We start from the raw sequence: 22,170 nt of genomic DNA on the forward strand, positions 1-22,170 counted from the left end.
AGCAGTAGTGATCCTGGTGTGGAGCCGCAGTGTCTCAGCTTTAAATCATCACGTTTCACCCCATATTTTATAGCATCAAATAATTAAAACCAAACTTTGTGGAAAAATAAGTACTTGGACACTTGGGATGAGAGCTACCTACCTGTTTAGTTTAGTCCATGTCTCATCTACTAACATGGAGGAGGTGGGGTTTATGACCCATATTGCAGCCAGCCACCAGGGGGCAACCGAGATGATTTAGCTTCACTTTTAGGAGCTGTAATATTGACTTCACTCTCTAATCATGGCATCATTATACTACATCTTTACATAAAACATAGCTGTTGGTTGTAATAGGGTTAAAATGTTGAGATGCTTTTTCAGTCCCTGCAGACTGTCGCACATTCCTAGATGACACTGAAAGATACAGAGATTTTGACTGTGAAATGACACCAGCATAAAGCAGATCTAAAAAGAGGAAACTTCCTCTTTCCTATTTTGTTATTACACCAAAGAAGTTTAAAATGTTTTAACAGCATTGCATTGTAAAGATAGGGACAACAAAGGAAAATATTCTGGTTTGAGAATGCATTTAATTTAAATAAAGGAAAATCATGACCATGTTTAACGATGTTGTATGTGTGCAAGAATAATTTTAACATTATTATTTTATTTGTTGACAATTGCAATCAAGCTCCTTAGGTGGAAGTATTTTAATTCCCTTTTTTCTCCTCAGTTGAATGTGTTCTTCCTTATCCAAATAACACATGACTCTCTACCAACAGGAAATGTGATATTTCCAAATACCCTCAGTTCCTATGCTCTCTCCACAGAACATTTTAAACCCGGCCCCTCCCTCAGCGACTGCTTCACACTGCTTAGCGAGCAGGGACAGGAAACTGCAGCTTATACCGTCTTCTTCTGTCAGAGCTTGGGTTAGACAAAGCTCTAAATCTTGGATATTTAGGTGGACAACAAATGAAGGGATATATGGTGAGTATAAGCTATCAATGTGTGCTATTGTTCTGGTTTACATAAAAGGGGCAATGAGCAGAAGACAGTAGCAGACACCAAACAAGGTTTTAAGATATTTGTCACATGAACTTGTGGATATGAATGTGAATCAGATAATTTGAAGAAGGCAAGTATTACTTTACAAGTAAGGGTCAGAGTTTCGCTGTCCAAATCCAAAATCCAACAAGTATAGGGGATAAATCACCATGGTAATGTATGCTCAACTTCTAATCTGCTTGAGAGAAGGTCAAGTTTGAGATAACAGATCAACCCTAACCCAATCAGATCACTGCCATCAACCTACACGATCCTGACAGGGACAAATGACTTCACAGGAGAGTTACAACAAATATAGACCATGATAGCTTCATATTAATTAAAATGTCAGATTGAACGATTGACTTCATCAGACATGAACCGCTCTCCTCATGTTTTGTTCCTTTTATTTTTTTTTTATAGATCTGTTTTTTCAGCAGAAGATGGCGCTGCTGAGCCACACGGCTGAGCGGGTTGGCAGCGACAGCTTGGAGAAATGGGAGTTAGTTGGCTCTGGGGGGTTTGGTCATGTCTATAAAGCCAGGCACAAGGACTGGGGGTTTGATGTGGCCATTAAGCTACTTCGAGAAGGTGTTGGGTAAATGAATGAATACCTATTTATAGATATTTTGAATGAGTAATGCGTGCACATCCATGTATGTTATAGTTCAAGTTGTTTTCTCTCTACTCCTTCCACAATAAGGTGTTCCAGTGCCCTGATGCCAAAGGAGAAAGCACTGTCTGAAGAAGTTAATCATATGGATAAGGCATCCTGTGAGTTTGTGCTGAGGGTTTATGGAATGTATGAGGGAAATACACCATTTGGAGCCCTCTCCATGCAAAAGGGAATAGTTATGGAGTTCATGAGCAGAGGATCAGTACAGGACCTGCTGAAGGACCTGTGTGGTCCTCCACCATGGCCCCTGGCCTTCCGCTTGGCCCATCAAGTGGCTCTCGGCATGAACTTCCTCCATTCAAGGAACCTTATGCACCACGACTTGAAACCAAGTAATGTCCTGCTGAATGACGACCTGAACGCCAAGGTAGAGTGCATCAACCTAAACTCTTGGCTTTATATTCAATGCAAAGCTTATTAAATAGTTTAACGTGTGCCTTGTTGCTCAGTAGCTCGCAGACTTTGGTCTGTCCAGGGTTTCCACCAGTGCTTTGAACAGCAGCGAGAAAATGACAGGAGAGGTCGGAGGCACGTACAAGTACATGCCTCCTGAGGCTTTTGATGCATCATATGAACCTGTCCGTGCTTTTGACAGATACAGGTAAACATTTAAAAGAATACTTTTAAATTGTAATACTGTTTGGATACTCACTATTAAGTCTTTTTCTTTGTGAGCTATGGCATCCTTCTCTGGTCTATTGTTACTGGGAAAGAGCCATATCCAAGTACGTACAGTTCCTTTTATTGTCTTAAAAATGTGTTTGTTTATTTTCAAATTTAAGCTTCAGATCTTTTATTTAGCAAAATTACATCCTGCCGTTTTTTTTTTACATTCGCTTGGTTATCACTTCACAAATAAACTAAGGATAATGAATGTTAATTACACACATATGTACACACGATCAGTTGTGTTTGCATGTTTTAATGCATATTTTTGTTATATCACACGAACTACAGGGGCTGGTAGCAGCCTTGTTGCACTGAAGATCCCTAAAGGGGACAGACCTTCCTGTGAGAAAATTAACCAGAGGGAGGTAGAAGGGTTAGAGGAGCTGGTTGACCTCATGAAGATGTGCTGGGACGAGAATCCTGCCAAGAGGCCTGCCTTTAAAGGTGTGTATCAGTTATGGATCACGTTGACCACATTCAAACATGTGCTACTCTAAAGCTGTTTTCAGACATGAACTCTGGAAAATGTCCGGGTCCGGAATTTGTCTTTTGTATATAATGAACACAGCAAGAGATTCTCTGGGTCAGACACATTCACAACCAAAGTTTGAAACCAACTAAAGCTATAACCTTGAATTGAATGGGCTCGAGGGCCTTTTGTCAATTAAAACTTACAGCTGCATCACCACTGTTCATTCACACACACAATATGATTTACAAACCCTTTATCTCCTAAAACAAAACTTGATTTATGTTTCAGAGTGCCTTGAAGTCACTGAGGATGGTTTCTCAAAGCACAAGAAGGAAATTCATGGTGCAGTTCATCATGTCTTGACAGGACTGGTAAAACTCATAAATTTATGAATAATATTATATATATATATATATATAATATATGAGTGAAATATAGTGCTGATTCATAATGATTTATAATTTATAGGAAAAGCGTCTAATTGGTTTATTTCTTACTCTCATATTTACCTCCTCTTATAGGAGTCACATACCAGTAATCAATATTCAAACAGAAGTGTGCCGCTCAGTTTTTCACCTCAGACACCAGGTAAATTAATCAGTTGAATTTAATCTGATTAATGAGTCTTTACTTTCCATAATGAAACTTGCGGATGTTTCTTTCTCTTCTTTTTTCAGAACAGTCAAAGTCACATGATAAGAAGGATCCTGTCAGAGTTACACAAACTGAAAAGGTATGTCAAATACATTTTCAGTCAATTTTTTTAATCTATCTATTTTCTTTTAACTTCTCTCATACAGTGCATGTGCTGGTTACATCATGGGGTACTTACACAGGATTGACTAAAATCGAGTTTTACTTTTGCCAACAGAAGTCCATCAGTGATTCTGAAAAAACATTGAGTGATACGGATAAAGGTGAATGCTTTTTCTCAATGAAAATGGAAATCGATTAAAGTTCTTTTTTTGTTGAGCAAAATCAAATAAACGGGACACTGACATTTATGAAAAGTCACATTTATAATATAATTTAAAAAAATGTTTTAATCGTTTTCATTTTCAAATAGCAAAGTTCATTGACGACAACAGAGCGGATATAATTCAAAACGTTTCTGAAGTAATGGCAATCGTAGACGAGCTCGGGGACCTGGTCCACAGCGAAACATACTCAGTGATCGACGCTAAACAGACCAGCCAGGAGAAGATGAGAGTGCTTTTTCAGAAGACGTTTCGTTCAGGAGGGGTAACCGTCAAAGCCGCCTTCTACACTGTCCTCAAAAGACATCAGCCCAAACTAGTCGAGAGGCTCAGTACGATTTTTTCCTTTTTCTTTTAAAGCAATCAAACATGTTAAAAGTTGTTCAAGTTATTAATAACCTTTTCTTTTCTCTCAGGTGGAATATACTGAAGCATATGTGGCCCGCCGACATTTTCTAAAGTGTCGAGGACTTTCATGTTCTCATCCGACATGTTCAATTTCGAAATGTTCTACATCCATCCGTCAATGTATCCATTATCTATACCCCTTATCCTTGAGGGTCATGGGGGTGGGCTGGAGCCAATCCCAGCCGACATACCCTGAGAGGCGGGGTACACCCTGGACAGGTCCGCAACGTATCCCAGTACCAACAACCATCCATGCCCATGTTCACAGTGTGTCTCCATTTAACCAAACCCCAATCTGTATATCTTTGGACTGTGGGAGGAAGGAGGTGTACCAAGTATACAAAACAAGTACCTTCTTGCTGTGAGGCAACAGTGCTACCCACTGTAACACCGTTCTACCCTTGTATGTAACATCAATTTGTATATATGTAATTGTATATGTAACATAGCTGTAGTGTTACTACAAATCATGTGTATAATTTCTTAAATAAACACATTTGTCATATTTTTGATTGTTCATGAAGTAGCATGGTGTTTTGAGTTTTCCATTGTTGATTATGAGTGTGTGTGTGTGTGTGTGTGTGTGTGTGTGTGTGTGTGTGTGTGTGTGGGTGTTTATGTATGGCTTCCTCCACGGGGTTTGAGATAGAGAGAGAGAGAAAAAGAGAGATAGGCAGAAAGAGAAATAGGCAGAGAGAGAGAAATAGGCAGAGAGAGAGAGAGAGAGAGAGAGAGAGAGAGAGAGAGAGACTGGGTAAGAGGCTTTTCTGGTTCAATCCCTCAGTAACTGTCACAAGCAGTCAGTCAGTCAGTCACCTGCAGATGAAGGTGTCGAGGGCAACCTAGGCAACAAAGTTATTCCCCTGCCTCAGTCTAATACACAGGCCGTTGTTCACAACTCTTCACTAAGTATTAGACTTGATAATAAAAAAACCTTTGGTAAAAAGTATAAAACAGTATCCTCAGAATGAGTGTTTATTTACACACTACTTAAGTTTCAATGTGTTGGCTTCTTTCACACAAACACAGACACATATATGTGTGTTCCTCTCTGTCTGTCTCAAAGGAGCAGAACTTGCGTGCTTGGATTGGACCTTTGCTTTGTTCATAGCTCAGACTCCCTGAGCTCTGCAAACACACACACACACACACACACACACACACACACACACACACACACACACACACACACACACACACACACGTTTACATCATGGTAAGTCTCCGAGGGGAAGGTCCGTTTTAAGTGTCATCTTGACCTACCCCTACTCCTCCACAGTCCTACTCCACCCTAAACACCCATCTCACCCCACCCCATCCTGTATTAATGCTTCCAATCCTCTTTGTGGGAGAGTGACGTCTGCTACTGTCAGAAACAGAGTTAAGCTCTGCAAGCACCAGGAGAACGGAGTGGAGCTCCCAGCCTCGGGGATAACTAAGCATTCTGCTCCTCCAGAGGGACGACTCTCTGCCACCGAGCAAAACCCGACTCTCTTCCCCAGCGGCTGCTCCTGCCTGCCTCCAGCTGGGGAACATACAGGGAAAACAATATTACATTTGATGTGTGACGATACCTCAACTGCCGCCCTGACTGAGGGCCTTGATGGCCTCCAAGGATGTGTGCTGAAAAGCTGGAATACAAACTCTCCTCTGGGAAAACATCTCTGATTTAGGAGACAAGTTTTCACCTATTTCTTACAGGTGATCATCAGCTGCGTGCAAACTGCAGCAAACCTTTGTGAAGTCTTGAATTTTGATTTAACTGCTGCGAATGCTGGCAACAAAACAGATGGCAGAACTGCTTCCTCCCATGTCAGGTGTATCTGAAAGGTGTTTGCGTGAACATGCACTCAAAGCACTGGGTGTTTATGAGAGCTTATAATTGAACAGCAATCTGCGTGTGTTGGTGTGTGTCTGTTGGGAGCTGCTGGGGCCACTGTGTACTTGGGGTGTGTGGGTGTGATTTTGTTCATGTGTATGATACAAGTCAGAAGTGCTTAAAGTGTGTGTGTGAGTGTGTCTGTGTGTGTGTGTGAGTGAGGTGGTGGGGCCCTGTGGAGGTTGTAGCCCTGGATTTCCTAGAGATGGAGGGTCATTGTTATGACCGGTTTGGAGATGGAGAGAGGGACAACTACCAGATTGATTATCGGAGGATTGTAGGGGACATGGAACCAGCACGGCCACGCATCTCAAACAGAGATGGGGAACAACCTCCCCCCTTTGGGGCATTTGCCCACCCATCGCCACATGGACATGGGCACGAGACCGCGGCCCAGCGATACAGCGCTACAAGGATCCAGGCTGGATATGAACCAGAAAGGTCAGACTCACTCTCACCATTCACCATCGCATGTAAGGTCGTGACCCCAACGTCATTCCCGACCGTCTCTAATTTGTAGAAGCGACTTTTTGAAACCTTGTAACTAAGTGGGATGTTCTCTGATGTTTGTCTACTAACGTTGGCTGGGTGCTTTTATCCATTTATCAGCTACCTGGGCAGGCAAATCCTCTTACCTGCTGTACTGCTGTCATTCCATTGACAAGGACGGATTCTTTTTTAGTAGCATTTCCTGTCTCAAACTTTGTAATTGGATCTGGCCACAGTGTGTGTGTACGAAACAGAGGTCAGGAGAGAGATGAGCAAAACAACAGCTTTTTCACTAGAGATAAATATATTTAGAAATGGCTGAATGAAGATCTTATTTTCTATTTTAGTGACAATTGACTTGACCAATATTTATTCACACCACTTGAAATCACAGGAAATATTTGATATATAAGATCAGCAAAATGTTAAAAACTAACAAAAGCACAATTAAAATCGATTGAAATCTAGAATTAATGTTAAGAAGCTGTAAAGTTGAACATGATAGAAAATACATTAGATAGAAATATGAGTGTGATTTATTCTGCTATTCCATTGCAGGTAGATACATGTTATATACATGTATTTATGTTATATATTCAATATTCAGACTGGTCATTGTGGGCAATAAGCATTTTATATTTGTGCATTTGTGTGTTTTCTAATATTTCAGCATGGCGGACTACTTGATCAGCGGAGGCACAGGTTATGTTCCTGAAGATGGATTAACAGCACAACAGCTCTTTTCAATCGGTGATGGACTTACATACAAGTAAGAAATGCAAAACACATTGATAAAACACTGACACCGATGCATGTGCAAAAAATGACACATAAGCACACGCACATGGAATTATGCAACATGTTCCATTACATGTTTAGTAATAACAGGGATGACACATCTGCTTGTTTTTTTATGGGGAGGATTATAATAAATAATACGACTTTCAAGGACTCAGAGTGGTGTCACAGACATTAAAAGCAGTGTCTGTGCAAGTGTGTGTGTGTGTGTGTGTGTGAGTGAGTGAGTGAGTGTGCATCAAGTGCACTAATGAGTGTTGAGTGTAGTTTCCTTAATGGAGGCTATATGCAGGATTTATCAGTGTTCGGAGGATAAATGCAGAAGGTTGCGGTGGGCTGAGAGGCTGACAGATTACATTATGTCTCCTCACTATCAGCCAAGTTTGAAATAACTGCTGCTCTGGGGAAATGATACAGTTCAAGTACGCCATGAAAGCTATATGTTTTGTTCGTAGGAGTAACTGACACAAGTAGTGGTGATTAATTTAATTTATCTAACACTTTTCCACTTCCAAACTAAAATGCTCTAATGCTCTGACCCTGTGTCTTTCTCTCCTCTCAGTGACTTTTTGATCCTCCCTGGTTTCATAGATTTTACCTCAGACGAGGTGGTAAGTATCATCACACTGTCCGGTAACACAGGCACACATACAGTGCACTGTTTCATTTATGCATATTTTCTTGGCATGTTCATTTGTTGAAGCTAAAGAGGTCAAAGTTTGGTTTCTACATCTAATGGGTCTCTGCTGCTGTTCTTCTGTCATGTGATTCCTTTTGGCTACGAACATCTTCTTGTCCTTGACCTTATTCATAAAATGCTTGCTGATATTTCCTATTCCTCACAAGCACAGTCAGTTTTCTTTTTTCTATAATTAATCCCTAATTATTTAGCTATGTTCGTTAGTTAAGGGTGCTTGAGCACACGGATGTTTATTTGACTGGCTTTGTTTTCGTCTTTGCTCGCTCTGCTGGGACATTTAATTAATTTCATGCCTCGGTCTCACGGCTTACGGCTGGAAATAGTTGTTCCAAACAACCACACACCTGCGTCAGTAGGTGATTTCATAGTCGGTCTCTAATGTGCTCAAATTATTTTTTAAGATCACTGCATGGCAAAATAAAAACAAACGTTATGTTGCCTTTGTGCTGCAGCTGCTACGTTATAGGACCATTGTTTGTAACAAGAAAAATCATGTTGATTCATCTTCCAGCATCAATAAACACACCTCTGGAGTCATTAAGAAAATGTTGCAGAACATTATATTTTAGACTGACTTTGCAATATGGGATTAACAGTGTTACAAGATCACAAGAGGATGTTTCAGTTTCCAAATGCACCACATTTCTAGGATCTAACCTCTGCACTGACGAGGAAGATAACCCTGAAGACTCCTCTCATTTCATCTCCCATGGATACAGTCACCGAGTCATCGATGGCCATCGCCATGGCAGTGAGTACACAGCCCAACCTTACACACAGCATATAACGAACTGTTCACTCAGCTTAACAACCTCCTGTTCCACAGTCTCTTGCATGTCTAATGAAATCTTCCACCTTTTAATGATATTTAACATGTTTGTTTTGTCCTCTGTCTCTGATTGGCTGGTTTCAGCTGATGGGTGGGATTGGCATAATTCATCATAACTGTACTGCTGAGTTTCAGGCCAATGAGGTGCGCAAAGTTAAGGTAAGACAGACCAGGTCACAGTTCGGTAAAAGTTAGATACTGTAGCACCAACAACAGCCATCTTATAGAAAGTTAATTTCAAACACTACACACTGAAAACTACAGAACAATATGGCTGCCACGCCAGACAAGGACAAATCTATCACAGTGAAATTATAACATGAAAACATTTTTATATTTTCGTATCATACAATATTTTCAAATATTTATTTACTACATAAACTTATCACATAACATGGCATGATTTATTAATAAAATATGTATCACATTATAAAGTGAAGCAGATATATGGAATCATTTCTTGTTTTAACATTACACTTTTTACATTATAACAATATACTATTTTATACAAAATACTTATTTTAACATGAAAATAGCTTATTTAAACAAAGAAACCATTTTGTTACAATTAACTTCTTTTGTTAAAACATATATTTCGTTCCTGTCAGAAATTTGAACAGGGCTTTATCACCGATCCGGTCGTAATGAGCCCCCGACACACGGTGGGGGATGTGTTCGAGGCCAAGATACGTCACGGTTTCTCTGGGATCCCTGTGACAGAAACCGGCAAGATGGGCAGTAAGCTGGTCGGCATCGTCACCTCCAGAGATATAGACTTTCTGTCTGAGAAGGACCATGACAGACCCCTGGAAGAGGTCAGTGTCTGATATGTATGTGTAGGAGAACACTTAAATAAGTGGGTGGTATAATGATATACTTCTCAAATTTTGATCATTTATCCTCTTTTTGATTCAGGCAATGACAAAAAGAGAAGATTTAGTCGTGGCACCAGCTGGAGTCACACTAAAGGAAGCTAATGATATTCTGCAACGAAGCAAAAAAGGTCAGTCTGTCAGAGAAATCGTACAAATGTAGATTAATAAAGTGATCAACTCTTGGACTGTTTTTACTTGCACTCATTTTACACTCTGACTATTTTAGGTAAACTCCCCATAGTGAATGACAGCGATGAGCTGGTTGCCATCATTGCCAGGACTGATTTGAAGAAGAACAGAGATTATCCACTGGCTTCCAAGGACTCCCGCAAACAGCTTCTGTGTGGGGCTGCCATTGGTACCATGGAGGATGACAAATACAGACTGGACCTTCTGATGCAGGCTGGGGTGGATGTGGTAGTCCTGGTAGGTTGTGACTATGGAACTGCTTACTTTGATGAATTTATCATGCAATACCACATAACAATGAAATGTATTGTTTTAATTTACATTTAAAAAACATCATTGAATTTATTACAACTATTTATCTACAGGACTCTTCCCAAGGAAACTCTGTGTATCAAATCAACATGATAAACTACATCAAACAGAAATATCCTGAGCTTCAGGTGGTTGGAGGAAATGGTGAACTAATCTTCTTTTCTCTGAGCTCTTTAAAAGTAAAAAAAAAAAATCTGTGTTATCACTATCTCTTATTCTGCTCTTTTCTGTGTCTCTGTCTCTCTCTAGTGGTGACAGCTGCTCAGGCTAAAAACCTCATAGACGCGGGTGTGGATGCTCTGAGGGTGGGCATGGGGTGTGGTTCTATCTGCATCACCCAGGAAGGTATGATGTAGTGTCCAGTATTGTTAACACCTGCAGTAAAATAAAAATTATATATTATATTCATTTAAAATCCACAAAACTAAATGTAGAAATTATCACCCGAGAGAGGATCACAGCAGTGGTCAACACCAGTGCACACATGACATAGAATAAATAAGATACTATGATGAATATAGGAAAATACATAGACAAACAATAAGAGTCATCACTTTGAAAATTAAATAAAATATAAAAACTCTAAAAGTCTGTTTATCCTCACTGACAGGTCTGCAAACTATATTTTATTTAGCAAATTCTAGGATATAAAGTGAAAGGAAAAAGAAAGACAAACGAGTTTATATCGCATACAACTAAACTAAGAAAAATGTAATATTGTACGTATTATGTTTAATTTTGCTAACACTTAATATTTCATCCCTTTCCCTTAGTGATGGCATGTGGACGACCCCAAGGAACATCCGTGTACAAGGTGGCAGAGTACGCCCGACGTTTTGGTGTCCCAGTAATCGCTGACGGTGGAATTCAGACTGTTGGACACGTGGTGAAGGCGCTGGCCCTGGGAGCATCTACAGGTGGAAACATGCAATATTTCCCTGGTTCCTCTAGTCTTACATTATATTATCACACATTTGGAACCGTTTGTGGCCGGTAGAAGTATAACAAATAATCATCAAGGGCCAAAAGTGACAGTACTCTGTCTTCAGATGAGATATTATTATCAATATATTCCGATATATATTATAATACATTATTAATATATAGGCAGTAGAGTCAATATGCAAATGTCCTTTTGTCTGCCTATATCCCCGAAGATTTAGGACAGAGTGCCTTGATTTTTTTCTTTTTATTCATATACTTCAATGCAGTGACTCACAAAGCTGCACTCTGGGGGACACATGGCTGTTGAATTTAACTTCTACAAAAAGATTTCTGTTTTCAATATACAAGTGTTTTTTGCCAAATAAAAAAAACCTTATTGTTGAATTTGTTGCCGATGTCAGTTGTATGCATGTTGTCTTCTGCAACCATCATTAAATCCCATTTTGTTTTGTCCCGTCATATTTCCACCTCCAGTGATGATGGGCTCTTTGCTCGCTGCAACCACTGAAGCTCCAGGAGAATATTTCTTCTCTGATGGTGTGCGTCTGAAGAAGTACAGAGGGATGGGCTCCCTGGATGCCATGGAGAAAGATAACAGTCAGAAACGCTACTTCAGGTGGTGTCACGGACGCCCTTGCTCTATTAACATTTGTTGTAGGAAAATCCACAGTCGGAGAACGTCAGTGTGACACATTTATCTCTTCCTCTGTGTGTCCAGTGAGGGAGATAAGGTGAAGGTGGCTCAAGGTGTCTCAGGCTCAGTACAAGATAAAGGCTCCATCCATAAATTTGCTCCTTACCTAATTGCTGGGATCCAACATGGCTGCCAGGACATAGGAGCCAAGAGTTTGTCCATTTTACGGTTAGTGTGTGTGTACTTGTACGTATATCTTTGTGAGGACCGTGGCAAAGCACGTACGGAGTGAGGACATTTTGGGAAAGTGGGGACCTTTTGGTCTGGTCCTCACTTTTTCAAAGGGCTGTTTGACTTGCTTTTAGGGTGAAGGTTATTAGGTTTAGGTTATGGGTTAGCATAAGGGTTACACATTTAGTTGTGATGGTTAAGGTTAGGGTAAGGGGCTAGTGTTATCACCAAGATAGAAGTACAAAAACATGCTTGTGTGTGTGTTTGTGTGTCCTTATTGTACGTTGTTGTGTCAGTGCTTTTGGCTACTATGAGCTGTTTCTCTCTACCCCAGGTCGATGATGTACTCCGGAGAGCTGAAGTTTGAAAGGAGAACCATGTCTGCTCAGATGGAGGGAGGAGTTCACGGCCTCCACTCGTAAGTCTGACCTCTGACCCCAGTAACCTTTACTCCTCCTCTACAAATCCCTCTTACTCCAAGTGTCTAATTTTTTTCATCCTGATGTCGTCATCCTTATATCCTCTTGTGATACTTATCCTTATGTCTCGTGTCTTTGATGTAGTCAGTCATCATCTATTTCCTCTTGTCGTCTAAGCTTCACTCGTATTCAGTCCCTGTGTCAAAAAACGTGTTATTGTCAAATTCAATGTGCATTTCCTTTGGTTAGAAGCATCAAACTGTCTTCTCTTTTCCTCTTTTTTTATCCATGCGGTCATATTAGATATTCTTTTGTGCCATGTAAGTACAACCATGCGTTTATCCCACCTCCATCTTTGTCTTTTGTTCATTCATCTCCATTCAAGACTGCTTTTGTGGTGGTGAAATGTTATGACAACGTAGAAACTGCTGACACTTTACTGTTTTCTATTCCACACAAAGTTATGAGAAGCGGCTTTACTGAGGGGGGAGGAAAAGGAAATGCTCGATCAGGACCTAATGTCCCGGCTCCAGCAGCTATAAGCAGATGCACCGGGCACATGTGACCAAACTACAGACAACACTTCAACACTCCAAAATGTGACACTACTTGTTTGCGTCCTTTTCTCTTCGTCCTGTTTCTCCCATCTTTGGCCCCTTTAAGGTTAGACAAAACAACTTCAACCTGACTCTAAAGGTCAATGGAGAGTCAAAGAGTCACGCCTGTTGATGGACACAACTGTATATGAACCCTTATGAGCAGCCAAGGTATATAGAACCTTATGTAATTAACTACTCTGCTGATCCTTTTCAACAAGCCAATGCACGTCATTACCACTTTAGGACAAGCTTACTGTTGCAGACATAAGGACGTGATGTCTGAATTCCACCCTGATACAGGAAATTATTAAATAAACCTTGAAAAGTTGCAGCCTAATATTTCCATGCTCATTAAATATATCACACAGAGCAATTCAGGATTTGCAAGAAAATCAGGAAGTCGTTTATTTTATTTACAGATAAAAGGACATTACGAAAAAAGTTGTCTTTGACATATTGTTATAAATAATTTACTTAAATTAAAGAACACTTACTTTATTATAGGGAAAAGAAACACAAAAGTTAAACAGATTCACAACAGCTCTGCTGATGGTAAGAGCACACTCCAGAAGACTAAAATAATCGTGAATTGTATTCAGCCATGGTCATATGTTCTAGCATACAGTACACAGAGTAGTACACACAGTAGCACACACAGTAGTACACACAGTAGTACACACAAGTCAGTATGTTTTCATCATCTTACTGCACTGGTTTTGTTGAAGCTAATTCAATTTCTTTCATTGTAAATTTGACTGTAACATGGTGAACCCTCTGCTCTGATCATCTGCATGTAAAAGGAAGTGAGACTTTAGTCTCAATTCACTAATACACATTTGTGAGCACCTTTAAGGAGCAACCACATGTAATCTCACTTTAGATTTTCCTTTATTAATCTTGTTGGGAGTTGAAATTATTGTATAAAAAACTGTCTTAGAGACAAGACAGAAGAGAATCCATGATTTACATTTGATCATCATTCAGTACAATATCCCCATTTTTTTATACTCATTATACAAATGAGTCGTAGTCTTGAAACACATTGTTAATTATATGGCTATTGACTGTACATAATACATTATACAGATAGTAATGTATATTTTTCAGGCTTAGTATTTTTAAATATGAGTCAGACTGGATTCCAAACCAATCACTCAGTTTAGATTTATTTCTGTATAGAATAAGAGACAAAAATATTTTTTTGAGTTTTTAACATTATTTCTTATTTTTGTGTAAGGTACTCATCATCTTTGGTATTAAATATATAATAACTGGCAACCAAGTAAGGATTACAGAATATACAGAAAATATAATTGTATTATTGTTTCATCCACACAAAGGCTTCAGAATGATATTTATCTGTATATAGTGTTGCATCAATAAAGGTCATTTTGACAAGAGAAATTTGATATTGTCAACATTTTTGTCATACCAAACTAGGGAAATCATGTTGCTGATCTCTTTGAGTTCTATGTGGGTGATTTTTATGATCACCACAAGAGGGCAATATAGTAAAAATTGTTTGTAAATAAATAAAAATGTCAAAAATATCACAAAAATGTTGGTCGGCAAGCAATACAAAACCAACCTTTGTATATATCGTGCTCTTTGAAGTTCCATCATTTCTACACCACACAGAGAAAAGTGATCTTTAGCTCCCTCTGACAAGTTTTTAATATTGCCCTATATTGTACCTATGTAGATGAAATTGTGTTCAATATCGGCAACACTGTCCCATACGGGAAAGGGTTCAATGATGAAGACACAGCAGTGTTAAACGAAACTGTTTTTGACTCTATATTGTTTGTCCACTCACTACTAAAGACAATTATCTTATATTCTATCATAGACTCTTGGTGTCTCATTTTCCAGGATAGTTTCACTGTCCAAAAGCTGGGTCAGCATAATGTATCAGTAATATTAATAATGATAATAAATTATGTCCATTACTCTTTCATTAGTCTATGTAATTACAGTATTTTGATCTGTATGTATTTCTCTACAATGTCAAGTGCATTTCACTCACAGCTGGACTTTTACAACATCCTACAATTCAATGGTGTCACTGCAAACACTTAGATCATCAATTTGTCTGCACACATTGACAAATTCTGCCTGTACAACAAGATCCCATTCCAGCTGTTTGCTTTCACTCAGTTTTTTAGTACCTGCCAGTCGGCCAGAGCCCTGGATTTCCTGGGAGGCCAAGCTCAAGGTACGGTAACGCCTGTGGTAAGACAGGTTGGGAATCGCCCGTGGAAGGCTGTGCTGAGCAAAGTTTTGCCCTCTGTTGGCCCAGGAATGTGAGCGCAGTTTTCCTGGCTCCTTGGGATTGCTGCACAGACCCTGGGTTGAGCCAGAGACGCTCCCTTTCCAATCCCATTGCTCCAGTGTCCTGCTTTGAGATGTCAAAGAACTTTGAGGTTGGGAGCATCTTGAACTGGGCAGTGTTTTCTCTTGATCCACATCTCCACAGGAAGAAGTTCGGTATAAGGCCTTTTCTACAGAACTGGGCCCATGCTTTGATGTACCTTGGCTTGGAGAGCTCAAAGAATGACTTGAAGAAGCAGGGAACAGTTTTGGAAAACCAAAGATACTGTGGGAGAATAGGGAATCACTGAACAGAGCCTGGTCAATGCTGCGGGACAAGTCTATGGGAGATGGGGGCCGCAGGTCCACAGTAGAGTCAGTCTCTAATCCTAAACTATCCAGTGACGACAGCTGAGAGTCAACTGCATTCATATTCTTGTGAGGTGGGACTGGGGGTGTAGGTAGAGGCAATAGTGTCATCTTTGTTTGGCTGGATTTTGGGAGACAATCGAGCCCATTTCCAGGATGATCCACCATAGAGCAAAGAGGAAGAGCCTCTGATGGTCCCTTACTGATGACATTACAGACTACAAGCTTTTCCTGGTTACCTTGGGAGCAGGAATCATGTGAGGAGAGGACAGGAGAATTTGTAAATTCATTAAAGGGCAGGGTTAGCCCACGTGGAGGGGAGCTGCAGGAGAGGCGAGACCAAGATCCTGGCCGAGGGTCAGTTATGGTCTTGATAGAGGAGTTGTTTTGACAAAATAGAGGGTGTGTGCCAATGAGAGACAAACCGAGACACACCCCAACCTCACAGAGTCTGCAGCCTACCTGATAGCCCCACCAGGACCAAGGCTGGAACCCATAGCCCTCAACCCCACCTAAACCAAGGGCATGCAGAATCCCATAAAGCTGTAGGCCACCACACCCCAACATACACAACGCAGCTCCTACTCCAGCTCCTGCTGCCCTATGCCAGTCCTCCACTTTGGCAAAGGGGCAACTTGCAGATCGTATCACTTCAGGAGATCCTCCACTCTCTCCATTGTCATTCAGTCTGTAGATGTGTTTAGTGTCAACTCGAATTAAGCAGTAGAAGATGAGATAGGAAAATGACAGAAAGATGGTGAGACATACAAACACACCATGGGGGAATAGCAGGATCATGGTGGGGATGATGTGGAAGAGCTGGAGCATGCCAACACAACCTAGAGAAACTCCAAAATGCAGCAGAGACACACACAGTAACAGGCGAGGTTTGGGCAAAACTGAAAATGAGGTTGAAATAGCGAGTGGGAGTGAAAGACGCATGCGAGAGCGCAATGAAAGAAGGAGGAAGGCCAAGGAGAATGCTGAGACTAAACAGGGGAATGGCAACTCAGAGAGCAGCAGAGAGCCTATAGGGGGAAGACGATCTTGGTGACTGTAAGCATCGTACAGCAAACAGAAAGCTTGGATCCCTGCAAATGCTAACAGGAACAAATGCAGGAGAGTGAAGTAGGGGCATCCTGGCGGACACCGCAGGGGAAGGCCTAACAGGCAGACAACAGAGATAAGGCCAAACACAGTGAAGACAGATCCCAAGCCATAAATGTGAGCTTCCCAAGCAAATCCCCATGTGGCAAGGGCAGAGTTCCAGTCCGAATACAGAGGGACATAAAGGGCAGGGCTGAGACCCAGAGAGGGGTGCAGGGACTCATTGGGAGCAAAGTCATCTGGGTAGGTGGGAGTCGAGGACTGGTTTGTTGTTTTGCAGGGTGTGGCAGATGTGTTCATGTTACCGTGCAGGCCTCTGTTCCCAGAGTCATCTGTAAAATAAGTACAAAACAATGCATTACCTGTTGTGTCGACGTAGGCTAAATTTAAGATACTAACAAAGTCAGCAAATGGAGCTAGCACACTAAAATAAGATAGGGGAATATATTAAACATTACCTGCAGATAATTATCATGTTAGCCTTGTCATTGTAAGCATGTTAGCATGTTGACATTACTAGCATTTCGCTTGGAGTACTGTTGTGTGTAGCAGTGTACTCTTGTTATTGTATTTTTTGTCTCAAGTTATTGATTAGGATTTCATAAAAACTACATACATTTACCTTTAAAAACAACATAACATACAGGACAAGGTAAAGCACATTGTCAGGATTCATTAGCCCAAAAAAGCATGGTGGAATCTGCCGTGTGTGAAAGTAATCTATAATAAAACAGAGCAGGCTCAGAGCTGGGAATCTCTAACTGGGTCACAGAGAGAGTGGAGCATGGGCAAGTAGATTCTATGTGTTAGTGTGTGTGTGTGCATGTGTTTGTGTGAGTGTGTGAGTGTGTGTCTGTGTGTGTGTGTGTGTGTGTGTAAAAGATGGGTGAGTTGGTTAGCCAGTACTGACCAATTGCTGCTCTCATTTTTATCATAGAGCACGATCAAGAGGTGCTTTGCTTTCCTTAATGTTACATCCTTGCATCAAGAAACTGCAGGTGATGAACTTTTACATCTGTTGTGTTACCAATAAATAATGTAAGAACCTCATTCTCTGAGTGAAATTACGTCCACAGTAAACTGCGTGAAGGATGAGGGAACCTACTGGTTATAAATAGGCTGTGTCCTATTTCTGGGCCTTCATTAGTTGTGAAGTGACTTTGTTAATGCAGAAGCAGCAAACAAACAGCGAGAGAATTTCTGAGAGAGGGATTTTCTGTGTACACTTCAAAGTCAGAAAAAAACTCATCTTCACCAGTAGATGCTGTGACATAAGTACAAATTAATGTTGGTAATATTTGGTAGGTACTTAAAAAACTGTTATCAAATGTGTTGGCATATTGAGGAAGAGATCTCATATACCTCTGTGAAATCCCTTCTCTGCCTTTGTTTGTGGACACAACAAAACATCATTTACTTTAACAAGTGAGTGACGTGTGTGTGTGCGTGTCTGTGTGGTAAACACTGCATGTTGATGTGTGCTCCATATTATCCACTAATCATTGGATATGGGTAATCGACACTGATGGCAGTGTGAATGAAATGTTTCAACATTAACAAGAGAGTGGAGGACTGAGTGGGAGAGACTATGATAAAAGGAGTGACAGCACAAGACAAGAGAGAGAGGGTTGGGGGAAGGATTTTTTTTGTTTTGGAGGAGTGAAATCTTGGGGGAGTGAAGAGATGAAAATCCTTCTGTGAATGTAAAACAACTGTGTCTGCCAGCAGAATGCACAAACACGGCAGTCGCATCAACTTGGAGGCTTTTATTTGAGGTATTGTAGGTATTTAATGCAGCAATGTTATAAATCCTACCATTCATTATAAGCCATAAGTCACGAGCGTTAACTGTGATTGGTGTCAGCTTCTGTAAATAATGGATTCATGACAGGGCTCTTACCATTTTCTGCCTCCATGCCGACAGCTCCTCCGTGGTTTGTAATATCAACCAATCCATCTCCAGTCTTTTTCATCGGGACAGTACCCTCCAGTGTCCTTTTCGGTCCCCAACTGCCAGTGGCTACAGGTGGAGTAGTACCGTCAGAAGTGGGCCCTGGTCCAGCAGACTGTGGTGAAGTTGAGTCCAGGCCTTTTATGTCTGATGGAAGTGAGTCAGACAGAAGAAAAGGTAAGTGGCTATCAGTCGTCTCATTGTGCAAGGACGGTAAAGTTAGTTGATTCTCTCCAGTCGGTGTAGAATTCAATATGGAGCCAGTGCTGGTCTCAGCTGGCTGATACTTCAATGTTTGTGCCTTGGTAGGCTGAGGTGGTACTGGTCCTGATGAAGACCTTTCAGGCTGTGTAGATGTAACATCTTCTGTTGCACTTTCTGTGGATCTGAAAAGTCCGTTCTCATTAGGATACAAAAGAGATGTCTCTGTGCCGTCCTGTAAATCAGTGTATTCACCAATCACACCTTGTCTATCTGATTCCTCAGATGACGATAAGGCCAAAGTCAAAGGTAGACCCTGGAAGTCAACATCGACGGGCTCAAACAGGGAATTCAACACTGCAAAACTAGATCCGGGAAGTCTTTGCGAGGGCTGCGGGAGATGCTGCACTGCTGTGTCCACGTCTAGCTGTTGTCTTTCCTTGACATTTTCTCCAGTTGAGGCTACAGCATGAAGCGAGAGAGGCAAGGAGAGGGGGAGGAGGAGATACAGATTCCACAGAGAGAGCATGGTGAGGGTCCGCAAACTCCACCGAAACATCACATGCTGCAGGTGTTTGTGGGTTATTGTCCAATCAGGTTTGACAGATCTCGAAATTCAGGTCTCCATGGATCTCGTGCTAATCACACTTGAGGATGGGAGAGAGATAAATCACAGTCACAATCAGTGAAAACAATAACTCTGTTTAACATTGTAAAGAAATCTCTGCATGTGGGGGTAGTGGTAAAATACAAATAATGAAAAGCATTCCAATGAAGTCTATAAAAATACTCTGTGCCCCAATAAGTCTTGTGACATACACACATTCACAATAACAGAACATGTAGAGACATTAAACACACAATTGCTCTTTTCCTTATCACCAGTCGAGTTTTAGCATTCTTACCTCATCAACAGCCCGCCCTGCTGCAGCCTCTTTAAACATATATGCTGCTCTGTGTTGCTGCATGCCTGCGGTCTCTCTCTGCGTAGCACTCTGTGTCCTTTCATACTCACTGTGCTGTGCCTCTCTCCTCTCCATCAGACAGTAGACACATGGGACAGACCCCACCTCCTTCCAACAACCCCCCGCTGTCCCACTGCACCGATCCGAATGTGAGTTTGACTGTTTGCACGATCCTGTCCTCCTAAATCTGACACACCACACCGACAATCGTCTATTTGATGGTTGCATTGGATCCTTACAGTCTCCACATGCACTCAAAGAGAAGAGAAGAGAAGAAAAGAGAAAAGTAGAGAAATATGTCACAGGGGCGTTGGAGGGCTCATCAACCAACAGGCACGCATGCACTGAACTAAACAGTGCTATAGATCAATACATGCTGCCACTGAGTGTAATTTACAACTGATGATGTGTCCTCCCTTCCAGAGCAGCCATAACATCAGCAGCTCTGTTTGCAACATGTCACAGCAGAGGATGATGCAGAATACTCTCTTTGAATAGCATTCATGGATAATGCACGATAGTGGTTACTTGTGTACGTATGAACATACAGCACCTCTAAACATATAGCACATGCACTTTTTTTAGCAAGAAACTGCTAAACTGTGACCTTGTTTCCAAGTCAGTTATTAGGGCAAATGTTGCCACCAGCGATCTCTGTCTGATGAGGACATGTTAGTCACTTTCTTTATTTTCCACCTTCCAACGTTATCAGACTTGTTCACACTGTTTTTACCCAATAGGGGGAATCTAGTAGCCTCATGGCCTAATTCAATTCCCAGGGATGGTTCTAAAATAGACGCTGATCCACATACCTTTGGATGCATTTAGTGAAGGTGTTTAAAGCACAGTCACACATTGTGTACATTTTGTTGTAAGGAACTGAAAAGTTATGTTAAGCCGGGGTTATTGTGTTTGAATTCTGCCAAATGCATATTGATTCTTTTTCTATCAAAAAAAGTATTGATTTGACTGCCTCACAAAAAAAACTGTCCAAATATTTATTGTAAAACTCACATTCATAAAGGCTTATTCTGAATACATAGAATATTGACAGCAAATAAAAAGTCATTTATAACACTGTGATTCCCATAGTCTGAAAGTCAAGGCTATTTCAGATCAGTCAGTGGTGAAGACAGCAACTTCCAGAGGGGGGTGAACAACCTGATGTCTGATGAGGACACAGGAAAGCATCAACCGAGCCGTAACTAAAGGGACTGGAAAGGAACAATGACAGGCCAAACATATGAGCTCAGTGAGCGACGTGGCCAAATTATTGCCGCCTCACACTCGCTATCCTAACTCATTGGGCAACTGGTCTCTGTTTAGACAAGTCATCCTCCAACAAGACAAAGTCAGCAGGGACCGGGGTCCAGCTGGGAATGTAGACAATCAGGACAAGACACAGAAACAAAGCTGCACAAGCAAAGAGGGGGATAAAAGCAAGCCATGACCCTGGTTAGGATAAAGAGTGTAGATGAGTTTTATGATGAGTCCTGAGGTGCAGAGCTTAACACTCAGGCCTCAAGGAGGTTCTGGCCTCCAACCTGTGTGCTGAGGCCTTTCTGTGTTGATTTTGCATGTTCAAATCTAAATTACCCATAGATGTGATCGTGAGCATGAATTTCAGTCAGTGTAGAATACAAGGTAAGATGAACTTCATTGAACCCACGTCGGGGAAATGCACTTGTTATAGCAGCAGTTAGTCAGAATGAGGTAAACACGAGAACGTGTGAAGGTATAAAATAGAGTAAAATAGGCCTTAACAATAGAATAAAAATACAGTGAATATGTACATACTATATAACAGGCAAGAAACCTATTCGAAGATTCTCGAGGATGTGTACTGTATTTATGCATTGTGTAAAAGGAGATATTGAAATAAACATATACATATATGCATTCATAAATGTTGTAAGTATAAAGAATGGAATGATATAGTTAGTTAGTTAGTTAGTTGGTTGGTTGGTTGGTTGGTTGGTTGGTTGTTTGTTTGGTTGGTTAGTTAGTTAGTAGTTGACACAAACAAATATAACATTTGACACCAAACTATAAAATAAGCATTTACATACAAACCAAATCCATTAAGAGGAAAAAATATAATGATTAGCACAGGATGATCTTTCTTGAAAACATACTG

The 22,170-nt window shown here is 40.9% G+C and overlaps 3 protein-coding genes and 1 long non-coding RNA gene across 6 annotated transcripts; 3 read left to right on the forward strand and 1 right to left on the reverse strand.

Moving 5' to 3' along the window:
* The first annotated feature begins 812 nt into the window (after positions 1–812).
* LOC118109029 (receptor-interacting serine/threonine-protein kinase 3) lies at positions 813–4,736 on the forward strand. 2 transcript variants are annotated; one of them, XM_035155821.2, is made up of 12 exons: positions 813–972; positions 1,453–1,627; positions 1,733–2,072; positions 2,158–2,306; positions 2,381–2,430; positions 2,663–2,818; positions 3,135–3,217; positions 3,368–3,434; positions 3,524–3,579; positions 3,718–3,763; positions 3,913–4,155; positions 4,240–4,736. In XM_035155821.2, exons 2-12 carry the CDS (start codon positions 1,473–1,475, stop codon positions 4,251–4,253), a joined length of 1,359 nt encoding a protein of 452 aa, XP_035011712.2. In that variant the 5' UTR covers positions 813–972; positions 1,453–1,472; the 3' UTR covers positions 4,254–4,736. The 2 variants fall into 2 exon arrangements, with proteins under 2 accessions (XP_035011712.2, XP_035011713.2); XM_035155822.2 differs by lacking the exons at positions 3,135–3,217; positions 3,368–3,434.
* Positions 4,737–5,584: 848 nt separating this feature from the next.
* impdh1a (IMP (inosine 5'-monophosphate) dehydrogenase 1a) lies at positions 5,585–14,534 on the forward strand. Of its 2 annotated transcripts, XM_035157371.2 has the most exons (16): positions 5,586–6,551; positions 7,270–7,368; positions 7,960–8,008; positions 8,747–8,848; positions 9,011–9,085; positions 9,535–9,741; positions 9,842–9,929; positions 10,028–10,227; positions 10,356–10,446; positions 10,552–10,647; positions 11,076–11,219; positions 11,722–11,863; positions 11,966–12,109; positions 12,447–12,530; positions 12,835–12,851; positions 12,993–14,534. In XM_035157371.2, the coding sequence occupies exons 1-16, from the start codon at positions 6,316–6,318 to the stop codon at positions 13,094–13,096; spliced, it is 1,878 nt and encodes a 625-aa protein (XP_035013262.1). In that variant the 5' UTR covers positions 5,586–6,315; the 3' UTR covers positions 13,097–14,534. The 2 variants fall into 2 exon arrangements, with proteins under 2 accessions (XP_035013263.1, XP_035013262.1); XM_035157372.2 differs by lacking the exon at positions 12,835–12,851 and having other exon boundaries at positions 5,585–6,551.
* On the reverse strand, positions 13,511–20,128 carry prrt4a (proline rich transmembrane protein 4a). The gene is made up of 3 exons (XM_047339961.1): positions 19,974–20,128; positions 18,817–19,715; positions 13,511–17,248 (listed from the first exon to the last, which is right to left on the reverse strand). Exons 2-3 carry the CDS (start codon positions 19,625–19,627, stop codon positions 15,177–15,179), a joined length of 2,883 nt encoding a protein of 960 aa, XP_047195917.1. The 5' UTR covers positions 19,628–19,715; positions 19,974–20,128; the 3' UTR covers positions 13,511–15,176.
* LOC118109910 lies at positions 18,860–21,940 on the forward strand. Its single transcript, XR_004696871.2, has 3 exons — positions 18,860–19,044; positions 19,354–19,598; positions 20,112–21,940. It is a non-coding gene; the product is annotated as an uncharacterized LOC118109910 (long non-coding RNA).
* The last annotated feature ends 230 nt before the right edge of the window (positions 21,941–22,170 follow it).

Source organism: Hippoglossus stenolepis, chromosome 5 (genome assembly GCF_022539355.2).
Source record: "Hippoglossus stenolepis isolate QCI-W04-F060 chromosome 5, HSTE1.2, whole genome shotgun sequence".
NCBI lineage: Eukaryota > Metazoa > Chordata > Actinopteri > Pleuronectiformes > Pleuronectidae > Hippoglossus > Hippoglossus stenolepis.

Excerpts from the sequence above, each read along its gene's own strand:
- LOC118109029 (XM_035155821.2), top strand. The coding sequence starts at position 1,473 with ATGGCGCTGCTGAGCCACACGGCTGAGCGGGTTGGCAGCGACAGCTTG. Across the intron at positions 1,628-1,732 it reads CTACTTCGAGAAGGTGTTGG|GTGTTCCAGTGCCCTGATGC; the intron begins GTAAATGAATGA and ends TTCCACAATAAG. Across the intron at positions 2,431-2,662 it reads TGGGAAAGAGCCATATCCAA|GGGCTGGTAGCAGCCTTGTT; the intron begins GTACGTACAGTT and ends CACGAACTACAG.
- impdh1a (XM_035157371.2), top strand. The coding sequence starts at position 6,316 with ATGGAGGGTCATTGTTATGACCGGTTTGGAGATGGAGAGAGGGACAAC. Across the intron at positions 9,742-9,841 it reads ATGACAGACCCCTGGAAGAG|GCAATGACAAAAAGAGAAGA; the intron begins GTCAGTGTCTGA and ends TTTTTGATTCAG. Across the intron at positions 11,864-11,965 it reads AGTCAGAAACGCTACTTCAG|TGAGGGAGATAAGGTGAAGG; the intron begins GTGGTGTCACGG and ends CTGTGTGTCCAG.
- prrt4a (XM_047339961.1), bottom strand. The coding sequence starts at position 19,627 with ATGTTTCGGTGGAGTTTGCGGACCCTCACCATGCTCTCTCTGTGGAAT. Across the intron at positions 17,249-18,816 it reads CGGCATGGAGGCAGAAAATG|ATGACTCTGGGAACAGAGGC; the intron begins GTAAGAGCCCTG and ends CTTATTTTACAG.